This window comes from Leptosomus discolor, chromosome 2, assembly GCF_034619465.1.
Source record: "Leptosomus discolor isolate bLepDis1 chromosome 2, bLepDis1.hap2, whole genome shotgun sequence".
Classification (NCBI taxonomy): domain Eukaryota; kingdom Metazoa; phylum Chordata; class Aves; order Leptosomiformes; family Leptosomidae; genus Leptosomus; species Leptosomus discolor.
This window is the reverse complement of record NC_141392.1, coordinates 27,800,788-27,824,333: the sequence shown is the minus strand read 5'-3', so window position 1 is coordinate 27,824,333 and position 23,546 is coordinate 27,800,788. Positions and strand designations below refer to the sequence as shown.

General features: G+C 40.6%; 1 protein-coding gene across 4 annotated transcripts in view; it reads left to right on the top strand.

Annotated features, from left to right (window-relative positions):
- The first annotated feature begins 3,589 nt into the window (after positions 1-3,589).
- The window catches only part of XPO1 (exportin 1), a 39,840-nt gene continuing 19,883 nt past the window's right edge, over positions 3,590-23,546 (top strand). For 2 of the 4 annotated variants that reach the window (XM_086482281.1, XM_086482284.1), the window contains exons 1-4: positions 4,259-4,342; positions 8,119-8,250; positions 11,928-12,029; positions 15,915-15,987. In XM_086482281.1, coding sequence (XP_086338407.1) covers positions 8,125-8,250; positions 11,928-12,029; positions 15,915-15,987 — 301 coding nt within the window. In that variant the 5' untranslated portion in view covers positions 4,259-4,342; positions 8,119-8,124. Of the gene's footprint in view, positions 3,614-4,258; positions 4,343-7,257; positions 7,287-8,118; positions 8,251-11,927; positions 12,030-15,914; positions 15,988-23,546 lie in introns of those variants that run through there. The other 2 variants (XM_086482282.1, XM_086482283.1) reach the window with 2 other exon arrangements.

Here is a 23,546-nt window from a genome sequence, read left to right as displayed (position 1 = left end):
ATTCATGAAGGTGGAAAGCTAACAGAAAGACTTCAATGATATATAAGTTTCCTTTTCATACCCTAGCAGCAACAGCACAGTCCTTGACTGTCGAGTTCCTTTCTGCTAGGATACAAACTTCACACCAACAGCAATTTAGCAGTGGTCTTTATCAGCTGAGATTTTTGTATGATCGTGCCCCATGTCCTGCAGTATCAGTATTAGGGAAGGCAACTACACTGAGGCTAATTTTCCTACATAAAAGGAGCCTGGTGTTTCTAGGCTAAACTTTAATTTATTGATTTAATTTTGACAGACTTTCTCCTTGGTGATTCTCTACCAGTGACGAAGTGACTGTTCAAACAGGAAACACATCACATCACTACTCAATATCTAGTATTAATTATGTAAAATGATCCATGTTGAGACTATGATCTCAACAGCAGCCTTAGCTAAAGAAACAAATGCACTGGGGAAAAATAACCTTCTGAGAGGGTATCATTCTTCAGTTCAGTTCTGAACTACTGCATATACTTCGCAATGTCGTAATCCCACACAGTACTGTGGAGCTAGTAGTTTAGCTCATTTAACATAATGGAGCAAGCTCCCAGCATTAACATATACAAACCTGCTGATGGATCTTGGTTGAATGTCTTAGCTCCCAGGTAAACCTATCAACACTTTAAACTCTTTTGTAGAATCTAATTGATTTTTAAAGAAACATGAAGTTTTATTTAAAGGTAAGTTTTAAGATAATGCCAGCAAGAACTCAAAATATTATATGCATAGCTATTATCTATGACACAACAAAAATTACATAAGTTGTAGAAAATAAATTGTTCCAGTAACATAACAAACTTCAACATTCATGTAGAAAAAATCAAGAAAAAGCTTTATTAAGATGGTGCTGCAATTACTCCACAACTTAAGAAAACAAATACTGAAATGCTTTTGCCAACAAAAAACCCACCGCCTTAAAGGATAATAAAAAAACTGAAAAAGAAAATAAGGAAAATTCAGGCAGCTTGAACAACGAATTACTCTAATGTTATTAAGTAACTTATGTTGTCACTCATAGCTTATAGAAAGATCTCAAAGCCCTTTTCCAGATTATTTTTTTCTCCCTCCAAAACGGTGTCTCACAAGTGTCTCACCCTGTCCCTTCTTATCCCAAGCACACTATGGCAGAGTATTTCCTTCTATACTCACTCTATTCAGTTCTGCTACAGATTTTTAACAAAGCCATGGAGAACTTATACTAGGCAGGTTCAACCAAAAGCTTCTTAGAGCCTTTAGATGAAAAACAAATGGTAGTTGAGAGGCTTATATTTCACATGCCAGGAGCTCGGACACTTACCAGGGCAGACTACTTAAAACCACAAATGATAAAGAAATTGTACATGTTGATGTAGAAGCACAGATCTTACTTTCTCTCTCAATTTTCCAACGCATCTTTGTAACTTCTATTTTAAACTCAACAATCAGGAATCAAAGGTCTTGTTTTTGTTAAGCTAGTCTATTAATTTCTGAGTGCCATTTTATTTTACAGGTTGCTATAGTTTACAGTGTAAGAAAGTAGTCTGGCAAACAATAGCAATACCAAAAATTAACCTCTACATATCCCACTGAATACTCTGGAATAGTCTACAGGACTGCTAAGGACAATTTAAAACTTTTCCAGAAGGCCATTAGTACTTCCAGAACTTTGCCGTGCTTCCATTTTGAAAACAAAAAAACCCCCAAACAACCCACCCCCAAAAAATCCACCAGAGCAAAATCAGAAGTTTTGCCCAGTTTCTCAAAGACAACCGCATGCCTAGGATTTTTTTTTAGTTCAGAAAAGAGATTAGGACAACATAAAAAGACTGGCTTTGTGAGCAAACCAGCATTTCTGAAAGGACAGACTTCTTTGTGAAGTCTCAAGCTGAACATACACAAGAAAGCACTTTTATTTTTTTCTTTAAACTGTGCAAAAAGGCTTAAGCATAAGCTTCCCTCCCACACACCTGGCTACAGCACAGGTGAACACCACCTCACAGTGCTATGGAATGTTTCCTTTGGATACCACCAAGGGGACATGGCATTCAACAAGTCAAAAGTATCAGTTCTATAATATGTTTCACTGACAGTGTATTTCTGTCCCAAAACCATAATCAAAGGGAATGTTTTGCTTCAGGCTAGGTGACGAAAACTGCAAAGCCTGTTCCTAGAAGGACATTCAAGCACTTCATAATATTATATTCCTCATAGAAATCAATACTTTTTCTAAGTTTCCTATAGCTATTTTTTTTTTCAAACAACGAGATAAGGTTTTGAAGAAATATACTGGTACTGTGTACTTCATAAGAGTTTTTCCATATGAAAGTTGGTAAGCACATTCTTCTGCTCCTCCAGGTAGCAATGAGACATGCAACCATAGCCTGTTGGGTTTGCACCACCACTGAAAAGCCAGTCTCTGCCCCGAGATCACCCCTGTTCACATCAGGTGGACGAGCATTCCTCACAGGGTTCAAGATCTCTCTTATCTGTAGGCAAACCAACCTTGCCTGAACCACACCTTGGAAAGCAGCGGTGGGAGACTGAGGAACACAGCTGCTGCAGCAAGCTGTATACTCCATGAACACACGCACCACCCTTCCAGCCTGCATAGGCCTCGGGGCAGGGCATAGGACCGCCTGGGTAAGGGGTAAGACAGCACCCACCTCTTACTCTTACCCCTCCTGGCCTCACAGCCCGCTCTTTACAGCTGAGCATTTAACCACCCCTCGGCCTCAGGAGACCGAGGAGCTCCATCTCTGAGCTTACCACCCACCTCCCTGACCGCCTTCCCTCCAGAGACCGGTGAACTAAGGCCCACCATCACCACACAGCCCCACCCCACCCCCTCAAACAGGGCCCCACCCGCCAGGCGACTCCCCCCCCAGTCAAATCGCTGCGGTCCCACGGGGATGGCACCTCGGCGGTGAAGGGACGCCGCCCGAAGGGCGCCTCGGCCCCCGCTCCTCAAGGACAGGCCCCCCGCCCCATTCCCCCTCAGGCACCAGCCAGAGCTCCCAACGGTCGCCGCCTGCCTGAGAGCGGCTGCCGCCGCCCCTCCCCCGCCCGCGCTGTCTTCCCCCTCAGCGGCCCTAAAAACCGCGCTCAGACACACGCGTCACGCCGAGCTGCCGACCAACCAGAATGCGGCAGCACCTGCGCCCGCGGTTTGCGAACTGAAGGCGGCTCTGCCTTTGAGTGACAGCTCGGCTCAGCCTGTCAGCCAGCAGCGGCCCGCCTCCCGTCCCCCTCCTCTGCGCGCAAAACGCTGCTGGAGAGGGGGCGGATCCCCTCTATCTTATCCCCCCCTCCGCGGACGCTCTCTTCCTCCGCCCCTCCGAGGCACGCAACGGATCGACAAGCGCTCCACCCAATAAGCATGGAGGCCGTTTGCGCGGCGGCTTCGCTCGGGACCAATGGGAGCGGCGGCTGGGCGGAGGCCTGAGGTTTCCAAACGCTCCGCGGCGCCATGGGCTGAAAACTAAACCGAGATGGAATCTCCCAGTCTGAACCGGTTTGAGCCGGTTCCGAGTCTGTGGCATTAGGAGGGGGAGACGCGCCGCGCTCAGTCCCTGCTACCACCGCTGCCTCCGCCGCCGTGCGTGTGACCTGCTTGTAGGGGAGTCCGCAGGGGGAACTGCCGGCGCAAGCTGAGGGGGCAAAGTTTAGCGCTAAGCCCGGGGGGGGGTGGGAATGGGGGAGAACTAAGTGCCGGCCAGGCCTAGGGGAGGGCGGCAGCAACAGGAGTAGCGAGAGACTCAGCCGCACGGGCCCGGGCCTGGGCAGCCAGCGACGTGGGAGAGGGAGCCAGGGCCCCGCCGAGTCGCAGCTGGGGCAGCCAGTGCCCCGAGGAAGGTAGAAGTGTCCCGTCCCCCCCTCCCTTCCTCTACTAGGGGCCTTGCGAGGCCGGAGCCCCGCGCCCACCCCCCTTGCCCCGCCGTCACCAGCGAGAGGAGGGAAACGCGCCCCGTCTCCTGCGCGCCTGGCGGCGGGCGGCCTTGCTCTTGGGCTGAGGGCAAGGCGCGGAGAGGAGAGGAGAGCCCGCCCGGGGGCCGCAGGCTTCTGCTGGGCGCTGAGTGTAGTCAGGCCAGGGCACGCTTGCTAGTGGATAGTGCGGGGAGGAGAGGAGTGGCGCTAATACGTACCCGACAGGGAGGAGGGTGCGCTAGTCTTTCCCCCTCTCTTTTTTTTTTTTTTTTCTTCCTTTTTTTTGGGGGGGAGGGTTATTTTTGGTGGTGTTTATTTTCATTTTTTTTTCGGCGTGTGGTTAGAAACTTCGCTTACCCACCCCTACTTTTTGAAGGAAGAGGCTGTAAGAAACACCTAGGTAAGTAAGTGCTGAGGCTGCGGGGAGCGGGGCGTGGGGGGGTTGCTGCGATGGGTGAACGCGGTGGGGGGCAAAGGGGGCATGCTGGGGAGAAGAAAGGTGGGGGGCCGCGGAGGCGGGGGACTGGGAGGGGTACGGCCGTGCGTGTGCTTGTGCGGAGGGCGCAAAGTCTTCGCTGTGGAAGGAGAGGCGGAATGGACGCCGAGGAGAAACCTTGAGGGGCGGGGGTGTGTTTGAAATGGGGTTTGGGTATCTTAGGCCTGGCCGAGCGGCTGACCCGAGCGCAGAGCCTACCGCGGGTACAGGGGCTGCGGGGAAGCGGGCAGGGGGGCCGGGGAGCCGCCGGTGTGGCGCACGGTGGGGTCCTTGCCCCTCGTGATGAGGGGGCCGAGCGGGCTAGGGGCGTTGGGATCGGGTACGGGCAAAACTAGGGACATAATCTGTAAATTATTAGGAGTGGAAGTTTCCAGAAATATTTTTGTGTGTCTGTGCAGCAGTATTGAAACGTCCGCCTGCATCACGTGGGGGCCCTGTATAGAGCGCAGGGCTCGAGCCGAGGGAGGGAGCGGAGGGAGGGGCTGCGCCGCCGCGGGCCCGCCGCGCTCCGCAGGGCCCCGGCCCGCCCGCCCGCCGCCCGCCCGGAGCGCCGCCGCGCCGGCCTCCCCCAGAGCGGCTCTCGGCCTCCCCTCCGCTCCCCGGCCGTGAGCCGGGGCGCTGGCTGTTGGGGAGCAGCGCGGCCGTGGCTCTGCGGCGGGAGCAGGGGAAGGCCTCCGCGCTGGGTGGGTGGGAGTTATTTCGGGGACGCTCCGTGTCGGGCGCGGCCGTGCCGAAAACGAATGCTCCGAGATGTCGGGCGAGGTGTTTGTGAAGCGGTGTTACTGATCTCGTACGCGGGCACACGTGTGTCAAGTGTAATGCGAATGCATTTGTGATGTGCTCCGTTTCGTATCATGCGGCTGGAGGAATTTACAAGTAGCGAAACTAATTTGTTGGAAGAGGGTAGTGGGGCGGTAATTCACTTGCGTTCAGTAGTGGAATTGTACGCTTAGGAAGGGGGCAGAGTCACCCCTCTAGGGTGGGGTGTGTGTGTTTTATTTCTGTCCCCAATGAGCTTTATGTTGCTGCGTTGAAGGTGCTCTGGGGTTCATTGTGAATATTCAACATTTGTTATTACTAAAACGTATGTGTTTTATCCTGTGCACTACATGCTTAAATGAATCGAGTATATCATAAGCTAACCGTTGTGTTAAACTTAGATCCAGGGTCATTGAGAGTTGGGATAACTATGTAAACAGTGCTGTAAATGCAGTTCTTTTGACCTTCGGTAGATGTCAGATTCTTGCTGTGTTCAGATTTTTTTTTTAAACTTTTTATCGTCTTTTGTTTGTTTCCACATTTTTTGGCAGTATTGAAGAATTGATTAGTGGTGGTTCTTACAGCTGAGGTTTAAACCTGTTTGGAGTTCAGGCGTGATGGGGGGGGGGAAGTATAGTAGTAAATCAAAGATTATAAGCTTCATGTGAGTACACTGTTAGGAGTGGGAAACTGAGTTGACTGCAGTTGGTATTGACCACAAAGCCGCCATTTCTGTGTTTCGGTTTGTGAGTAGGTAGGTCATTTTGAAGATAATGCTGGGAGTGGCAAAGGGCCCTATTCAAAACATTTCCTTTCTGCTTCCATGTGGTTAATAACTTCTCTTGGTCACGTGGCTCCTGGTTTGTGCTCTTGAGGCTGCGTAAAAATCACCGAAAGAGGCTTAAATCTGAAATGAATGGCCCTACCTGAGAAACAACTGATTTATGACACTGTAGTTTGAAAACCGTTTTCCGGCTCACGGTTCAGTCATGGAGGCCAGATGTGAACAAAAAGGGGTGTGCCTGAAAGCACGTGTGTCTGGTGGGAGTATTGACTGCTCTGAGCTGAAGAGTGGAGTGTCCTTCTAGTAATGCTGCTTACTTGACCCTCTGTGAGATGAAATTTTCAAGTGTCCGCATTAAAAGAATGCAGTCAGCCTTCCCTGCTGTTTTGTTGCTTGCTTCCATACTTAACATTGCAGTTTCGAAAACTTAAGGAGTTCGGGGGGGGGGGGGGGAAGGACAGATGTGAAGTGTTAGTTTTAATTTATTTTGGTTTTTACTTGATGTTTATTTCCTTCTGTTTCTCCAGGTAGATGTTGTAAAAAGGCTGGCTGGATGTTGAGATGGAGCCCTCAAAATAATTGTTACTGTAGCAATACTGAATTGTTTTTGTATGGCAATACTGAGTTGTTTTTGCTTCAAAATACAATTAAAATGTTCATTTTTTGAAGTTAGTCTCTTTCTGTGTTAAGTAAACAAAATTACTTGACACTACTTGCAAACACGCATTTCTAAACAAAAGATTTTCCTTGTGTGTATGCTACTGTAGGACTTTCACTTAGTAATTACTTGGGTTGAGGCACAGGTTTGTCTTGCTCTTCACTTTTAAGCATGACTTAAATGTGTAAGGCATAAAATAAACTATTATTTGCACATGAAGTTACTTAGAGCAGATCTGGCTTACTCTAAAGAATGGGTTGGCTGGGCATATGGGGGTGTTTCTGGAAGAGTTTCAGACTGTATCTTTCTGAGTATGCAGATGGCTCTAGCGTAACTTTTTGAGTGGTCTTGCAGTTGTCCAGGCTTCTGGCTATTTCTCAAGTGAGCAGTTTTAGATAGAATTTGTAGCTTTACAGGAGATTGTGAAAAGGAGAGTGAATGGCAGGAGAGCTGCTGTAGAGGAGAGGGGAAGAATATGTTACAGTTGCCAGTGACAGTGAGTAGAGGGCAATGAATTTCATCAGGTGCTTCCCAAGTGGGGGTTGGTGTGAAAAGGTTTGAGTATAGTTTAACGTCCACAATTCTGTCGTTCCTGGCTTATTTTCTTGTTTTTGGTGATTGCCTTTATCTTGTACCAGTTTCTTCTGGTAAGCATCTTATGTGCACACCCACAATCACCCCCGCCCCCCCCCCCCCCCCCCCGTGGCTTCCTTTGCATAATATCGAGGCTGCTATATCTAGGACAAAGAGTTAATGCATGTATCAGTGGTTTTATGGGACCTGAAACCTCCAGTAGAATTCCATTTCAGTTTGAAATGATCTAATGTGGTACACAGAGTAACCTGCTGACTTAACAGTCCCCTTACTTCATACTCTCAAAGTGCCTTTAGTCAACTTTCTTAGTTTCAATGTTAACTTTTTATGTGTATGTAGTTAACTTGTAAGTATTTTTCCCCAGGTATTTGAAAAATGCCCTCTGGCTAATTTCTCACAGTGTATTTAGGTCACATTTCACTTCCATAACCAATTGTTAAAAGCTTTTAGAAGTGATCTTCTGAATATACACCTTGGCCTTGGAAACAACAAATTTGACTGCGACTGCTAGTATGGGTTTTGTTTTTAATGACACTAGGTGTTTCTACCAGCAAACTTACTGGCTTACATCTGTTTAGGGACCGGTAGGGGTTGATACCTGCTTTGAAATAAATTTTAGCTTTGACTAGTCAGACTGTTACTGTGTGTTAAACCTACCAAAAACCTTGGGAATTTAGTTGGGGTAGTGCTATGTGAATTTTTCAGAACGTTTGTCCTCCTGCTTGCTCAACAATTGAAGGAATGTTGTATTCAATGTCCTCTAGTACTGCTAACATAACTTGTCTCAATCAAATGAGATGCTTAAGTTGAAACACTTGATTTCACATCTATATCTAATAATAATTTCTTCTTAGTTGATCAACACTTTTTAAATTTATTTTGCAGTAATCTATGCCAGCAATTATGACAATGTTAGCAGACCATGCAGCTCGTCAGCTGCTGGATTTTAATCAGAAACTGGATATCAACCTCTTGGACAATGTGGTGAACTGCTTGTACCATGGAGAAGGCGCGCAGGTAATGTGAACTTAGAACTTAACATTTATTGAATTGACCATGTTTAACTTTGTAACAAATCAGTTGAGCAAAATTAATTCACTTCAATAAAAATCAGTAATAGTAGTGAATTTACTCTGCTCATGACTAGAAGATCGCTGGTAATTCACACATCCTGGTTTTTAAAGGCAGGCCTCGTGTAATGAACATTGAAATGTCCCTTAGAAAAATGTTAGTGTGTGTTCATTCTGAGCACGTCTTCTGCTGTTGAAAGGTAGTAGTAGGTACAATTTGGTAAGGGACTTCTGCTTGCAGCTTGCCTTCTTTGACTTAGTTCTTCAGGAAGATCTTGAGTTACCTGTTATTGTTGTGGACAGGATTGTGAAGCCATAAATTTAATGTTGTATTTAAAATAAAAAATGAAGCTATTACTATATTTGTACTTACAAAGAAGCATCTTTAAGAGAAGAGTTTGCTCTTTCTTGTGTATAGCTTTTTTTTTTCCCACTACTGTTCATCTGCACAGGTTCTTGCACCTTTTTTTTGGACTTAGTGCAGATTGTGAAGTCTGAGTTTAAATTGGGGGAATGTGTGCATTTGTGTGTTTGCATATATTGACTTGAAAGTGAGTCTTGTATTGCTTTTATCTATTTCTTGAACTACTTTGGAAATAAGAGTTAAATGTTGAAAGTGAATATTGCTACAAGGGTGTTGGCATAGTTCCTCTTCTGGCAAATTTTAATTGTTCATGCTTAACAAATTGGGAGTTTCAGTGTCGGGCATCTCTTACTAAGATATTCTTGCACAACAATAAGTGAATTAAAGTGAGACAAAGTAGCTGATGCTTTTCTATTCCTTCCAGCTGTTAGAATAAACAATAATATACTTCCTTATACTTGTTTTGTGTAGCGCTTTTTATTTAACAAAAAGCTTTTGTAGGCTTGCTAATGTGAATTCCCACAGGTTCTGAAATACCTTCCTGTTTTTTTGAAATACTTGCATTTCGAGTTTCCTAAATTCAAGTAGTTACTAACTGTAGTTTTTTAAATGATCATATGTTGAAAAACTGCTTGAAGCTTTTGTCTTAAAAGTATGGACTTCCAAAGCCTTGTTTTGTAAGTGATAGTTTTACTGTACTGTCTTACAAAATAGGTGGTGCTTATAGTATTGCTTGGTTTGAGTGGAGTTGGGAAGGTTTATAAGGAGAATAGAGGATTAACAATAAATACAATGGTCAAATTGCTATTGCTCTGGTATGGTGAGAAGTTCCTTCACTTCGAAAAGCTGGGCATAGATTCTGGTGTTTAGAAAATTAGTGCAATGAGAAGCAAAAACTCGAGGTGGTGCTTAACTGGCAAAAGGGAATTATGATATAAACTTATTTTAAATACATGGATTAGTATGTATGACTTTTAGTGAAAATTTGGTTTGCTATTTTAGTACTTTTTCCAAAGATGGAGACATATTTCAGTGAGTCTGAGCTCTTACCTCTTCCAAGGAGTTCAGAAGTTCCTGCAGGAAAAAATGTTTCTCTGTGGAGCCTGACAGCTCAAATCAATGTCTTAAAGGGTGGCATGAATAATAGAAGATGAGGAAACTAAATATTAGAACTGAGAGATTAACAATGGTTTATCTGGAATAATTAGGGTAATGTTAGGGTAAAAAAGCCTTACAGTGCAGCTTGGATGGCCCATGCTGAACTTGCGTTTAGATTCACCTGTCTTCTCCTCCTGCTTAATTCTTATCTCTGCTTGCAAAATTCTTATCTGCTGATCTATATTAGGCAAGAAAAAAAAACTCTTTTCTGTTCTGGACTTCTAAATTTTTAACCTGTTCTTAGCTTTTTCTGATATTCTTTGAAAAGAAAGCATATCATCCACTTCACCTCAATGCAACACATGACTCAGGAGACTTCAGACAACTCATAGGTGTTTACCTGGACTCATCCCAGACTCTAATTCCATTGGTCCATTAGGACTTCACATGTCCAGAAGGATTGTTTGTGAACTGATTTTATTTTTGGTAGCAGCAACACAGTGAGGCTTCACTCCTGATTAAGCATTACTGCTAAATTTATACTGTTTTTATGAAACTACAGGAATTATGTCCAGAAAAAGTGGGTATGAGAGCAAATCTTCAGTGCTTGGGAAAGTATATTGAGCCATCTGTATTTTGTTGATGTTGAAATTTGATACTGTAGTATGTCACCAGTATTAGAAGCACTAAGGAGGCCAGTATAAAAACACACCCAGGTTGAACCTGGAAGTCATACAGCTGTTCTTTCCCTCTTACACTAAACTGCATCAAAAGTGCTGTTTGTTTGTTTGTTTGAAGCTCTGATGCCATATTGGGAGAATATGGTTGTACTGCTTTTGGACTTAAAAGGAATCTTTGTGTGCTACTTCTCCATATCAAAGCTACAGGGACTTACTGGCTAGTCAGAGTCAGTATCAGAGTGGGAATTACTCCATTATGCTCTATTAAGTAGGGATGCTGAGTATTGTACAGGTATTTTAGACATCCTTGCTTTTTACTGTTGAAGTTTTCAATTTTGCTTTGGTAAATCCCATACCCAATTTGTCTGTTTCTCCCATTACACTTATGTACATTTTGGGTCTTGATGGGGTTTCTGTCTTACTGAAAATACATGTTTTCTTATAGTGGTTGATAAGTACAGTCTTGTACCAGACTAGAAACGTGCATAGCTGTAGTAAGTTCTAACCGTTGAAGTTAATCCTAAAGTAAAGCTTCAACTGCTTTGTAATTCCATTGAATTGGCTCTACAGTGCAGTTGAAAGAATAAATTAAGTTCTCTGTTAATTGTGATGTGAAATGTTCATCTTCTTGATAAGAGAGTGTCTGGTGCTTGTAGGTGATATAGTTTGCAGCAAGGTTCGTCAGTGCACTACATTTTTGGAAATAATAGCTAACATCATTTGGCTCCCTAAAAAAAATGCTTACGGACATCTAGGCTTTTGAAAAGGATAGCTAAAATGAATTCAGCTATTTCAGTGTGTAATTGCTTCAGATGAGGTTTTGCAAGTTACTGAAACCATAATACCTAGTACAGTAATTGGTAGTGTCAGTCCCAAGGAAAAACAAACCATTAGCATGACCAACTCCCTTCCTCCCCCCAATCAGTTTTTATTATTGTTTTGTAAGCTGTTAGATACATCAAGGGATTCCTCGTAAGTAGGGGTTGGAGGCCTCTAATGCTCTGCTCTGTGGTTCTTCAAAATGAAGTCAATAGTTCCTACATCAGTAACTTTGCAGCATGATACAGTACTCCTTAAAGCTGACATTTTATATTAATACTTCCAGTAGAACTAGAAAGTTTGAGTGCCCTTGAATGAAATGATATCTAGATGACTTTCTTGAAGGGGAGAAAACTTAATTCCTTAGTACATTTTCCCTATAATATGTGCCATTCTCACATGTTTGCTGCTGGTCTAAGTGAATCATTCAGTGTGGAAGAGTGGAAGTAAATGACTGTCTTACATCAATGTGTTTTTGGAATTTGGTTGTTAATACACTGTAACTGTCACACAGAAGGAGGCTTAAGGGACTTGTTGCTTCTGAGTGAGTTCTGCTTAACTCTTGGATAAGTCATTTAAAGACATTATATATTAATGTCTTCACTGACAGTATATAATTAAATAATCTAATACTAATACTTTTTTTATCAAACTTGCTTTTAGCAAAGAATGGCACAAGAGGTCTTGACTCACTTAAAAGAACATCCTGATGCGTGGACAAGAGTTGATACTATTTTGGAGTTCTCTCAGAACATGAATACCAAAGTAAGCAAATCAACTTTTATTTATTTGGTTTTCCTCTTTCTTCCATTCATAAACTTTGAGGAAGGTATCTCATTTTTAGCCATAGACTTTCTTGATTCAAACAACATTATTTTTTTATTGTCTTGTTCCCAAAGTTGGATTTAAACAAGAACTGTGAGTGAACAAAATATTTAAACCTCATTTTACATTGACAAGATTTTTTCCTTTTTTTTTAAAAAAAAAAGAAAGGAAGAACTAAATTGGAAATACAGGGGTTTTTTTCAAGGCACTTACATGCCAGTTCCAAAGATTGGCATGTGTCTGTATAAATCTCCATAATGGAAAGTCTCCTAGAGACACATTTTTTCCTTGGGTAAGTGCTTGGCAGTTTTTGATCATAATGAGAGCCATGGGCACGTAACTGAGGAGAGAATTTGTCCCTAGGTGTATTAGAGACAAAATGGAAACCTTATTAGGCCAAGATTTTGAGCAATCCATGGGAGCTTGGGGAAAGCACCCCAAACTTTGTAGTACGAGATTAGTCTTTACTACTATGCAGAACACATTTGCTTTGTACTGCTGTTCTAAATCCATCCATCATGGTAGAGACTAAAAGAGGCAGCATTCCCTTTTTTTTCTACAATTTTAAATGCTTTACCTAAGACTTCTGAAGTTTGAACTGAGAAGTTGATTGAAATGTGTTTTCACTGTCTTTAAGTTTGGTGATTAGTATCTCAAATAACTGACATGCATGTTTTTCTGCTTGATACACACTGTGTTCGAACAGAAAATAATCGTGTTTGGATGGTTTCTGAAATCAGGCAGTATTCATGAAACAGTTCCATTTTTTTTCAATGCTCTATGAAGTTTAGGGGAAAAGAGTTTAAAGAACTTCCTCAAAGTGCTAACCTTTAAGTAACAGTGTTTGCCTGTTTGCTTGCCTGGTAAACTTTGCTTTTTATACTGACAGACGTTACTAATGTTTAAGTTGATTTATCAACAGTATTTTTAAAAACTCAAATTTGTCTTGTGAAAAATGAGATGATTAGAGGAACAGAAAGAAAGCAACAGGTAAAGAATTCTTCAATTTACATAAATTGCAAATGATTTGGTGCTAAATTTATGCACTATGACATTTGGCTTTTATGCAATCATATTTTTTCTTTAATTAAAGCTGTTAACACTACCTGATATTAATCATAATGTTCCATTATGTTGATTGCTTGTAATAGGAAGAAAAGGGGTGTCTTCCTGTGCAACTGACACAGCTAGGCTTTGACGGCAGGCCTCCACAAGGTCTACCCTTTTGATTCCCTTTAACTGAATTCTGTTCATCAATTGTTTTTGTTTCTTGGGAGGTGGGAGGGAAAGGGATTCGGTGCATAGAATAAGTAATAATAAGGGTACCATTGAAATTTCTGCCATAGGGATCATTTCATACTTTTTTCAGTCTTTGCTGTTACCTGTCCCTCATCTTCACAACTGGGCAGTGAATTGCTGTTAGACAATTAAGCAAACCAAGAGCAAATGAATTTTGAAAGACTTCTATTTTATGCGCAGCTTAAATGTGTTTGCATGTACTGTTGTAACAGTTGATTAAAAAGTACACTTCTAATAGGTCAAATGGCAAAACTTGTAATTGGTGTCAGTGACTTTTTTTGGGCTTGGTGTATCTTGTTATCAGGGAAATACCAAAAATTAAACCCATGAAATCAAATGAAGCTTAAAACAAAAATAAAAGCCCCTTGCAGAGCGTTCAGGCAGGCTGATAATGCCTTCAAACATGGTATGGGAAGAATGATATGTAGGTGAAGATTGTATACAGTGACTTGATTACTGCTGCCATTTAATTTCATGTGTGAGTTTTAGTAAAAATTAATGTATTACTAGTATTGAGGAAGAGATGATCAAGATACTAGCGGAGGGCAGAACTGAAGTCACATATGTACGAAAGAATGAGTAGAAACTTAGACAGCATGAACCTCTTTACAGTTTGAATTGTGTGAATCTGAGATATTTGGGCAGATAATGAGGGATAGGTGTGGCAGATTGCTCGAAGTCTGTCCTTTTCTTGACTTGAGGAAATCCTAAGTGGGGGGAAAAAAGACTGTAAAGATGAAGTCTGTCCTTAAGTTTGTGTCAGAATTTTCTTACAAGTTTTTTTGTCATCTAGTGCTTTTGTAAAATGAAACTAGACTTACCATTCTGGTCTTAAAAAATAAATAAGTTGACTTGTGGAAAAAAGTTTGGAAGCAAAACTAATATTTTTGGTTAGCTGTTACCTGAAAGGGCTATTAATACATGTGCCTGTAGAATCTAGAAATTTAACTAGCGTTTATATCTGCCTCAGGAAAGTTAGCAGTGTCTGATATCAATGTTCATGCTTTCAACATTGTTAGAAGCTTCTGTAACTATGTTTTATATTGTGAGCCTGGATCAGTTGCAGATGATGTCTATAAATCTATAGCATATATAGGCTGAAATCACTTCCTGTGGAGTTGAAGCATTTTGCTTAGGAAAGTTTTCATACACTTTCCTGTATGAACATTCCCTTGATTTCATTTAGCTTTTATGATAAGTAATTACATAAATTTACAGATTAAAATCTAATTGATAAACTTTTGCTGCTGACCATGAGGAAGAAGAATATCCTGCCAACTTTCTGTTAATGCGTAATTTTTCTTGGTACCCAAGATTTTTGGAAGGTGATAGAATTTTTTGCAGATGGAGGATGTACACAGGAAGCTCGTGGGAACTCGGGTCAGATAGAGAAGCAAAGGAAGGTGTAGGTTATGTTAAGATGAGAACAGCAAAAATGGTATTATAATACAATGTAGTTTGGGACAGTCTACATTGTGGTTTTTTTAATTAAACTGAAGTTTATATGATCCCTTTGGTTGAAATGCTAATGATCCTACTTTGTATAACAACTAACCATTTTAAAGAGGAACTCTTATTCTCAGCCAAACTTTTAACTGTGAAAACTTGAGTTTACCTTTCAGGCATTGATGTGATTTTTTTTTTTTTCCCCTAATCCACTGCAGATAAAGTAAATACAAAACTCCTGTCCCCTTTTCTCTCCTGTCTATTCATGCTAATGGGGTTTTACATATTAAAGTTCTCTGATCAGATCACAAACTTCTTTCCCTGTTACTGTGAGTTGGCAGCAGGGGCAAATGGGCAGAGGGACTGGCCTTACTGATTACTTTGCAAACGTGATGGTTTTGGGTAAGAACATAGGAAGGAATTCCTGAAAGGTAAAAGGATTTCCGAGTTCTGTTGTTCTTTGGCTGAGCACAAAAGTTCATCTTTAAATAGTAGAAATAGCGGCCATATTGGGGTGGGTGTTGAAATTAAATAAACCTGTGGGTTGTCTTGCTGTTCCTAAAGTAACACCAGTGAAGTTTGGGAAATACTTTCTTTAGAAAGTGCCAGTGTCGGGACATGTGATGCTAAGACAAGATTTTTTTTTTTCAGCTCTTAGTGGAACTATAGGAAGCTTGAAACAATCCAAGCTGCTAAATATTTTAGGAGCCTGGTTGTGTTAATACTTGAACGTTTAAGCAGTCATTTATGTTGCAAATTCATATCTGGCTGCTACTTTCTCTTCTCCAGTTAGCTCAAATTGTCTGCCAGAGGGCTTTTCATTATTGCCCCCCTGCCCTGCCCCTCCTCCTGGTGTGAGCATGATCAAACAGCAGGACTTAGTATAGCAAAGAATAAAACAAGAAAAAAAAATGCATGAAACCTCAGTAAATGGGTGAATAGACATATATTGAATAAAATTGTTAGTTTAATAATCTTTAAGTCTTAGATGTTAAGTGTGAATGTCTGATTGAATGAGAGTCCTGAAAGTTAATTAGTCTTACAGTAATGTACTCACATTGAGTTATTCTCCAATTTCAGTACTATGGACTACAAATCTTGGAAAATGTGATAAAAACAAGATGGAAGATTCTTCCAAGGAACCAGTGTGAAGGTAGGGAGAGATTTTTGTCTCTTCCTCTTAACTTTGTGTGTTAACTGAGATTTAGACTGTCAGTCCCCATGTAAGTATTTTCAGCTTCAAATACATTGTTTTCATCATGTAGTCAGACCATCTGCTTTTCTGGATGATGAAACCATGTCTTCCCACTTTGTAATGATGGTCTTAGTGGGATGGTGAGCACCTGAAATTCTGTAAGTGTCGTGGGAAGGTAAAAGGTGTGACTGGTAGTTTTGAAACATCATCACTTAAGTGTTGTACTGACTTACAGGCCAAACTTACCTGAAGAGGTCTAACACTAGGCAGCTTTGGAGGTTAACTCCTGGCTTTGAGGTAGAGGTTTCCATTTTCTGTGCTTGGCACAGGAGGTTCCCTTCAGCTTCTCCAGGCTGTGTATGCAGTCCCACCAGTATGCTGTCGTTTTTCTGGTAGACAGTGATCCATCTGGTAGTATATGTAGATTTATGTAACTTTTTGAAACTGTAAGCAGTCATATTTTTTTTAAATAGAAACACTAATTAAATGCATAATCTTACCTATTAATGATCATTCATTCTCTTAGGCAGTGAGATACTGTAAAGCCTAAGTGTACGTGCAACTAGATTGCTGTAATTGGAAGTGCAGTATAGGGCAACCCCTCATCTTCTGTCGTTGCAAGGAATCTGAAAGTCTTAAAATAAATGCTGTATTTTCTGGGTTTTTTTCCTCCCTCTCTCCCTTATAGCTTGCAATGTGTGTTGAATTTTAGATGTTAGCTATAGTAAGTGGAGGTACCTCTGTGATACAGGATTAGTGCTTATTCATGTAGCTTTCTGTCAAGTTGTGGTAACTTGGACTTCAAAATATTAAGTGCAGCTACTTTGAATTCTTGGTACTGCATGTTGTCACCATTCAATACTTGGCTTTTTACTAAAGATTGGTTTTGGAACTTAACTAAAGTCATTCCAAATTCCTGTGTTCTGCTGTGAGCTTTTATGAACAATGCTAAGATGTACTTTAAATTTTTACTGCCAGTGCATTGGTTCTGAAACTATATTGATTAAAACATAATTGTAAATGTTGATGAAAACAAATGTGTAGAGGGACGCTTCCTCATTTTTGTGATTCTCTCCTTTCCCCTCATCCCTTCTAACTATAGGTTGACAGATAAAGTGTAGCTTCTTTTGAAAGTGGAAGTGAGGTTTCACATTCATTCTATTGGAAACAAACTTGTAGGTTTCTAGGGAACAACTTTAAGGCTCAGGCACAGCTATGGCCTTTTGAGAAGTTAAGGGAGCACCCTGAAGTTAAGTGTTCTGCATGCTTTTAATAATTAGAGCATCTCAGCTTACTCATATCTTGTTACATTCCTGACTATGAGTGCTTAGTTTCAGCATTTGGAAGTTGTTCTCCTAAAGTTCTTGGCTGTGGGAGCAGGGCAGGAAGAAAGTAAGGAGTCAGTAGTTCGAAGCAGTTATTCAACTTAGTACTGCCCACTAGTGAAGGAAGATGTAGTAGAATAGGAGCTGTCACAGAGGTAGATTTACTTGATAGTTTAGAATTGAGCAAGTGCCAAATACAGAATGTAATTCAGTAATTAGAAGTCTTAAAAAGATGCACTCTTAAGGTGAGAGAAATTGTGGTGGTAGGATGAATTGTGGAACTGATATATTTGGGTTAGTGGTTTAGATTTTTGTTGCTTCACGGTTTGCAGGCGTGGTGGTACTGTTTGATTGGCTCCTGTCATCTGAGAAGATGCAGTGACTATAGCTCAATACATTACAATGCAAAATAAAGTTACTGTCTGGAGTTGTGCAATCAACTTTAAGTATTCTATTCATATTTTTCCTGACTTTTATACTTCTGAAGATTCCAGAGGAAAGAAAATCCTTTGTCCTGACAAATGTGTGTCTTTAGTTCAACCTTTTAAAATATTTTCCCTTTCCTAGAGCCAAACTAAAATTGTGAAACTGACTTGTATCCTCATGTTGTAGGGGAATTGAGTTGGTTGGCTTTTACTTGATTTCTCCTGTACACCAGTAGAAGAGGAACCCAATATATTTCGTGTACAGGGGCATTTGATCTATCTTGGCCTCAGTGGTGGAGGAGGAAGAATCAATGTTTCATCTCTAACCCAGTTTCATCTGGTTGGTGGTTGGCTTTTTATTTTTTTTTTGACTGATGATACTGGCTAGTACAAAAGAACTGCTCCAGAGCTCATTCAGGTGGTTTGATTACCTGGGAGACAGTAAGACTGGTTAAATTGAGGTTTGCTTGGTTCTGACTCCAGTCATTCTTTTAGTTGACAGGGTTTTCCTGTTTGAATTGTAAAATGTGGGTGCAGGAAACTGGAACTCAATATAACAAAGCAATGCATGGAGGTTATGGATCAGTTAATGTTACCTTATATATTGTACTTTATAAAACTTAACATGTCTAATTTGATTTGTGTAGTAAATACAGCTGCTAAATCTTACTTTTCCTTAAGAGGAAACTAAATCCATTTATGAGAAAATACTATTTTCCCTGTGTAGCAATAGCAGTGCTTAAGAGCTGAAGTTAAGAGCAAACCTGAATTGAGCTGTCAGTGAATGAAAAAGTTTTTGAACCCACCTCTCAGAAAATTCTTGGAGAAGTAAACTGGTACCAGTAATTACAGAGCTTGAGCTGTAACCTTTTTTTAAGATTTTTTTTTTTCCTAGCTGTACCTCAAGTTGTACATCAGAATGACTTGCTTCGCCTTGAGGTTAGCCAGGGTTTTGTTTTCACTTCTGTCTGAATACTGGGAGTTTTAGCTTCCAGACTGGAATTCCAAATGCAAGTAGGAAAATATGTTTCCTTCAGATGTGTTCTTTGGACTTGAAACTCCATTCTTAAATTAGCTTTTATTTTAAAATATCTTTTAGACTTGAGCTTTTCTGGCCCTGGTACCTTTTAACTTGTAAAAAGTTCTTCTGTTCCTCAGGTGTCATTGATTCTGAAGGTTGAGGGTTGTAAGCACTTTCGGAGAGTTTGTTAGTATCTTATAATTCTAAACCAGGACAAATTCTAAACCAAAACCATTGGGCAAAGCAGTCAATTTACATTTCTAAAATGCTTCTGTGATTACTCTGCTTTTTCTTGTTCTTGGAATTTTTTTCTTGCTTGCTTTTGAAGTTAGCAGTTTGAACCCATTGGTTATCTAAACAAAGGTGGAATTTATGGGGCACAGAACTGGTAAAATTCAGTTAAATTGGATGCCTGACCCACATGTTCAGCCTGGAGACATGTTTGGTCACAGACAATAGCAATGGGTTAGACTTGCTCTTTATAATGTCTTTAGTCCGTAGGAGAATGCTTTGGATTGCTCTTGCACATACACAAATGATGTAATGTGGTTTTCATTCAAACCTTTCTGAGACCGCTTTAGTGACAAGTGGGTGGCATATTCTAGAACATCTGATAGAGTGGTGAATTTGGCTTATTTCCAGAGTATTGTACTACCATTCTCAAATACAAGTTCTCAGTTTGAGATGATACTTAATTGCTTTAAACTCTGATTTTCTGTGGAGTTGGTTGTTTAGTAATACCTATAAAGGAAGTAATTTGATTAAAGTGCTATGGTCTCCATAGGATTTTCTCTTACACTGCTAAAACCTGCCTAGAAATAAAGGCTTCTTCGTCTTCCAATTCAGTGATAAGTTTCGTTAATCCTGTAATGTAAAATGAATTTCTGTTCCCATGAACAGAGTGAGCTTGTCTGGAGTGTTTTGAGTTGGAATGGATAAGCACTTCTTCATTGTGTAACCTGAATTGCTTGTACAACTTTTCTCATTTTGAAATGGGAAAAAAAGTAGGGAAGTGTTCAGAGAGGGTTGCAGTTTCGTGGCTCAGAGGAAGGTCCTGGAGTTAAGTATAAAGCTTTTGATGTAGTGGAAGCTGCTGTAGAAGAGATTTTTCTGTGGAGTGATGAGATATTTTAATGGAAATTTCTGGTCTGCTTCATGAAGAGGTGTTTTTTGATTCTCTGGGTAGTGAAGGGGGAATGAGCAGCTTTTTTGGGGGGGACGGTGGGGGAGAGAGGCAAGCTCTATGCTCTTTTTAAGAATTTTCATGATTTTTTTCTTTCTGTTGAAAGGCAAATAGATAATGGATAGATAGGCAAATAGATAATGGATAGATTGGATTCACCACTAATTGGGAAAGATGACTTGTGGGATGATGTGGGAAAGTGTTGTTTCTTAAGATTAAACATGGGATGGTATTTTGACCGCATTTTGGGACTACTTAAACATTTTATTATTATATGTGTGCATACAAAGATCCCTAGAGGGGACAACTCAGCTTTAGCATTTGAAATTCTAATTTTGGTTGCAAAATAATGTTCATTTGCTGAGTTACATTGTCCACCTGCTTCGTTTATGCCTCTTGTTCTTTAATATAAGCAGAAAATTTATTCTAGTAAACTAGTGTAAACTCGCATCTGCAGCACCAGGTAGAATAATTTTCAAAACTTGTTGTTTGTTCACTGTAACCGTATAAAAGGATGTGCTTGTATGTCTTAAGTACAAGAAGTTTCGTCTACAGGTGTGTGCTTGCTGACTGTTCATGTTCATGGCAACATGCTATGTTTGGTCATGATAGGAACTCCTCTGAGCTCAGGTTACACAGCCTAGGTGAGATGTAATTGCTTCTAAAAGCATATCCAAAGATTAAGCTGTAGGATGTTTCACACTTCTCAGGTTTAGACTGCAGAATTTACTAATGTTGAATGTGATGTTCCTCACTGTCCCAGTCCAGCTCCAACCATTGCATAGCTTGTCACTTGTGAAAATACTTTTACTCCAGGAAGTGTTTCAATTTTACTGTATGTTCGCCTCTCTGTATAGGAGGAACTTTCACATAAGGACTATGATATTTAATGTTCATCCAGAAACTTTCTGAAAGACCTTGAATTAGTGTCCTTGCTCTATCCTCGTACTTTCGTACAAAAGTACTTCTTGTACTTTGCTTACCAGAAAGTGCAAACAGTGGCACCAGTCCAGGCCTTCTGACAATGATGTTCAGCCTTTCTGATAGTTGGATAGTATTTTGATGTTGTGCCTAGGCTGATATACTGCTGAGCTGCTGTGGATAAAGGTGTGCTTCACCTGTGCACTACTTGATGTCTTCGAGCCAATCCTGGTGCTTCTCTGGCCCTTTAGTGAGGTGGTTCAGGGTGCTAAGCTGGCAAGACATAGTTTCAAAACAGTTTGAAAACTGTACTTTTTTGATATCTGTTCTTCTATTAGTTCAGCCTCTGAGTAAGTTCTTGGGCAGGTGCTAGGACTGTCAGTGCTGTCTCAGTGAAAGGTCTGGAGCAGGAAGCTAGACCTGCTCCCTTTGGTCACAGGTTATGACGTCAGTGTAGTTGTAATGTTGGATGGTCCTTGGAGAACGTTATGTGTGTCCTGGGTGTTGTGGTGGGGTTTTTTTGTTTGTTTGTTTTTCTTTTGATTTATTGGAAGATCTATTTTCCAGGAATGTCTGTGTCTTCCTGGTGGACCCAGTGCAGAGTCTGAACTTGGCGGTTGTTTTGTTCCCGTCTTCAAGACTTGTTCAGCTGCTTCTGTAATTGAGGGAGACTCTGGGCAGTGGTTGTGTGGCTTGTGCATGTCTCCTGCCTGCCTCCTTAAAAAAACTCTTTCCTTTAAGTTCTCAAAACACACTGATTTTGTCAAATCCAATGGACTGCTACCCTTGAACAGTTTCTTGGACATGTTCTGCTGAAAAATAACTAACCTATGTGTTGATTTTTCTTGGAGTATGAAGTTCAAATATCTTCGTTATACTGAGAATTATCTTTCCTATGGAATGATAAAGAAATGAGCTATTAAATACAGAGCAGAAATGATGATACTTCAATTAAAAAAAAAAAAGGCAGAAAAAGACATTTAAGTCAAAAAAAGAGAGGCATTAGAGAATTGGATAGCTGTTGCTTTTAAAGGATTAAGAATATGACTTTGTTGACTGGATGGAAGACCTTAGAAGCCTCCAGCATGACATGTGAAAATTAGCAAACGTTTTAAGTTGTCTTTTGAGCTGTGATCACTTTTTTTTTTCCCTCAGTGGAGAAGCTTTGGAGCAGAGCAACTGTTTTCATCTGCTGATGTGAAGGCCAGATCGATGGTAGCATAGCATTCAAGTTGTGACTGAACAGCATAATACTATTGATGCAGCAAGATGGAAAATATGTAGCTTTGGAGTTGGAAGTCTAAGAACAACACTCACTTTCTAATTCCTTTTTGAAATGCAAAGAGTTGCAACAGTAGGCTTCCCTTTGTGGTTTGGCAGACAGTTAGAATAGTTTAGTTTCTGGCACTGAAAACCTATTTCCTTACTATTTTGGGGCTTTCATATGTCATTTATGAATTACTGTAATGCTTCAGTAAAGTGTGTGTTTTTTAGCTTTAAAGTAGTAGGACAAGCCTGTGATGTCAGACTAATGCTAGTGCTTGGTAATAGCTCTTATCCAGTGACTGACAGTGATACTTATTTTGTTAATGACCATTCTTCTGGAATAGTGTGCATTGGTCCTAGTTGATAATGATGAATAGTTTCATTTGTAATTGGAACTACTTGTAGAACAGGTCCTGTCTAGTATGAATCTAATGGCTCAAATGCTGGACCTAGTTTTTACAGGTTTCATGAGAATGCAATCACCAAACAGTTTTTTAATCCTATTGCTCAGGGCTGATATGCAAAAACATGACTAATTCTTTCAAAGTCTTAGAAATGTTTGAAAATTTAGAATAGTGGCTAGGGGGAAAGGAAATCTCGTCAACATAAGGCATTCTTCTCAGTAAAGTGAAACCTTTTCTAAAATCTTCAATGTATGCGCTTTGTCTACATGAGTCAGTTGACTGTCTTGTTGAAAAAATGATTGAAACAAGGTTTTGGGTTAGTGAATTTGAATAGCAAAACATACACCTATTCTAAACCTTCCCTATGACAAGAAAATGCTTGCCTGATTTGAAGTGTTTAATACCTGATGTGCTCAAATTGATCATCATGTCAAAGCTATATTGAAATAGAACTATTAGTAATGTTAATCTAGTTCATGACTTAAGATCTCTGTGCATGCCTTTTCTTGGAGTCAGGTGTTTTTGTACGAAATGGTTTAATATAAGTATATTGTGATGAAAAGTCACTTGGAAAGCCATTATTTCCATGTCTTCAGTAATTTATAGGTTAATGGTGAGGAGGGAGCTGAGGTTTAGGTGGCAAAATGAAACTTTAGGTGGTATAACTTGCTAGTGTTGTAGGGATTTTTTTGTGGTGATGAAAACTAAAGTCACTTAGACACATTTGTAGAAGAAACACAACAAAACGAGTGATTTAAATAGTCTGTGACTTAGTTGGCAAATTGTTAATTTAAGCAAAAAAAGCAAAAGCAGTAAACTAGAATTTGAGAGTTTTGTAATCCATAGAACCCATGTGTGCCATAAAAGCACAGTAGTCCAAATCTAAGTGCCATGGTACTATATTGGTGAATAAAGTTTTAAGTTTTGTTCTTGTAAGATTGGGCAGAGAAAACTTTATTAAGTTCTGGCACT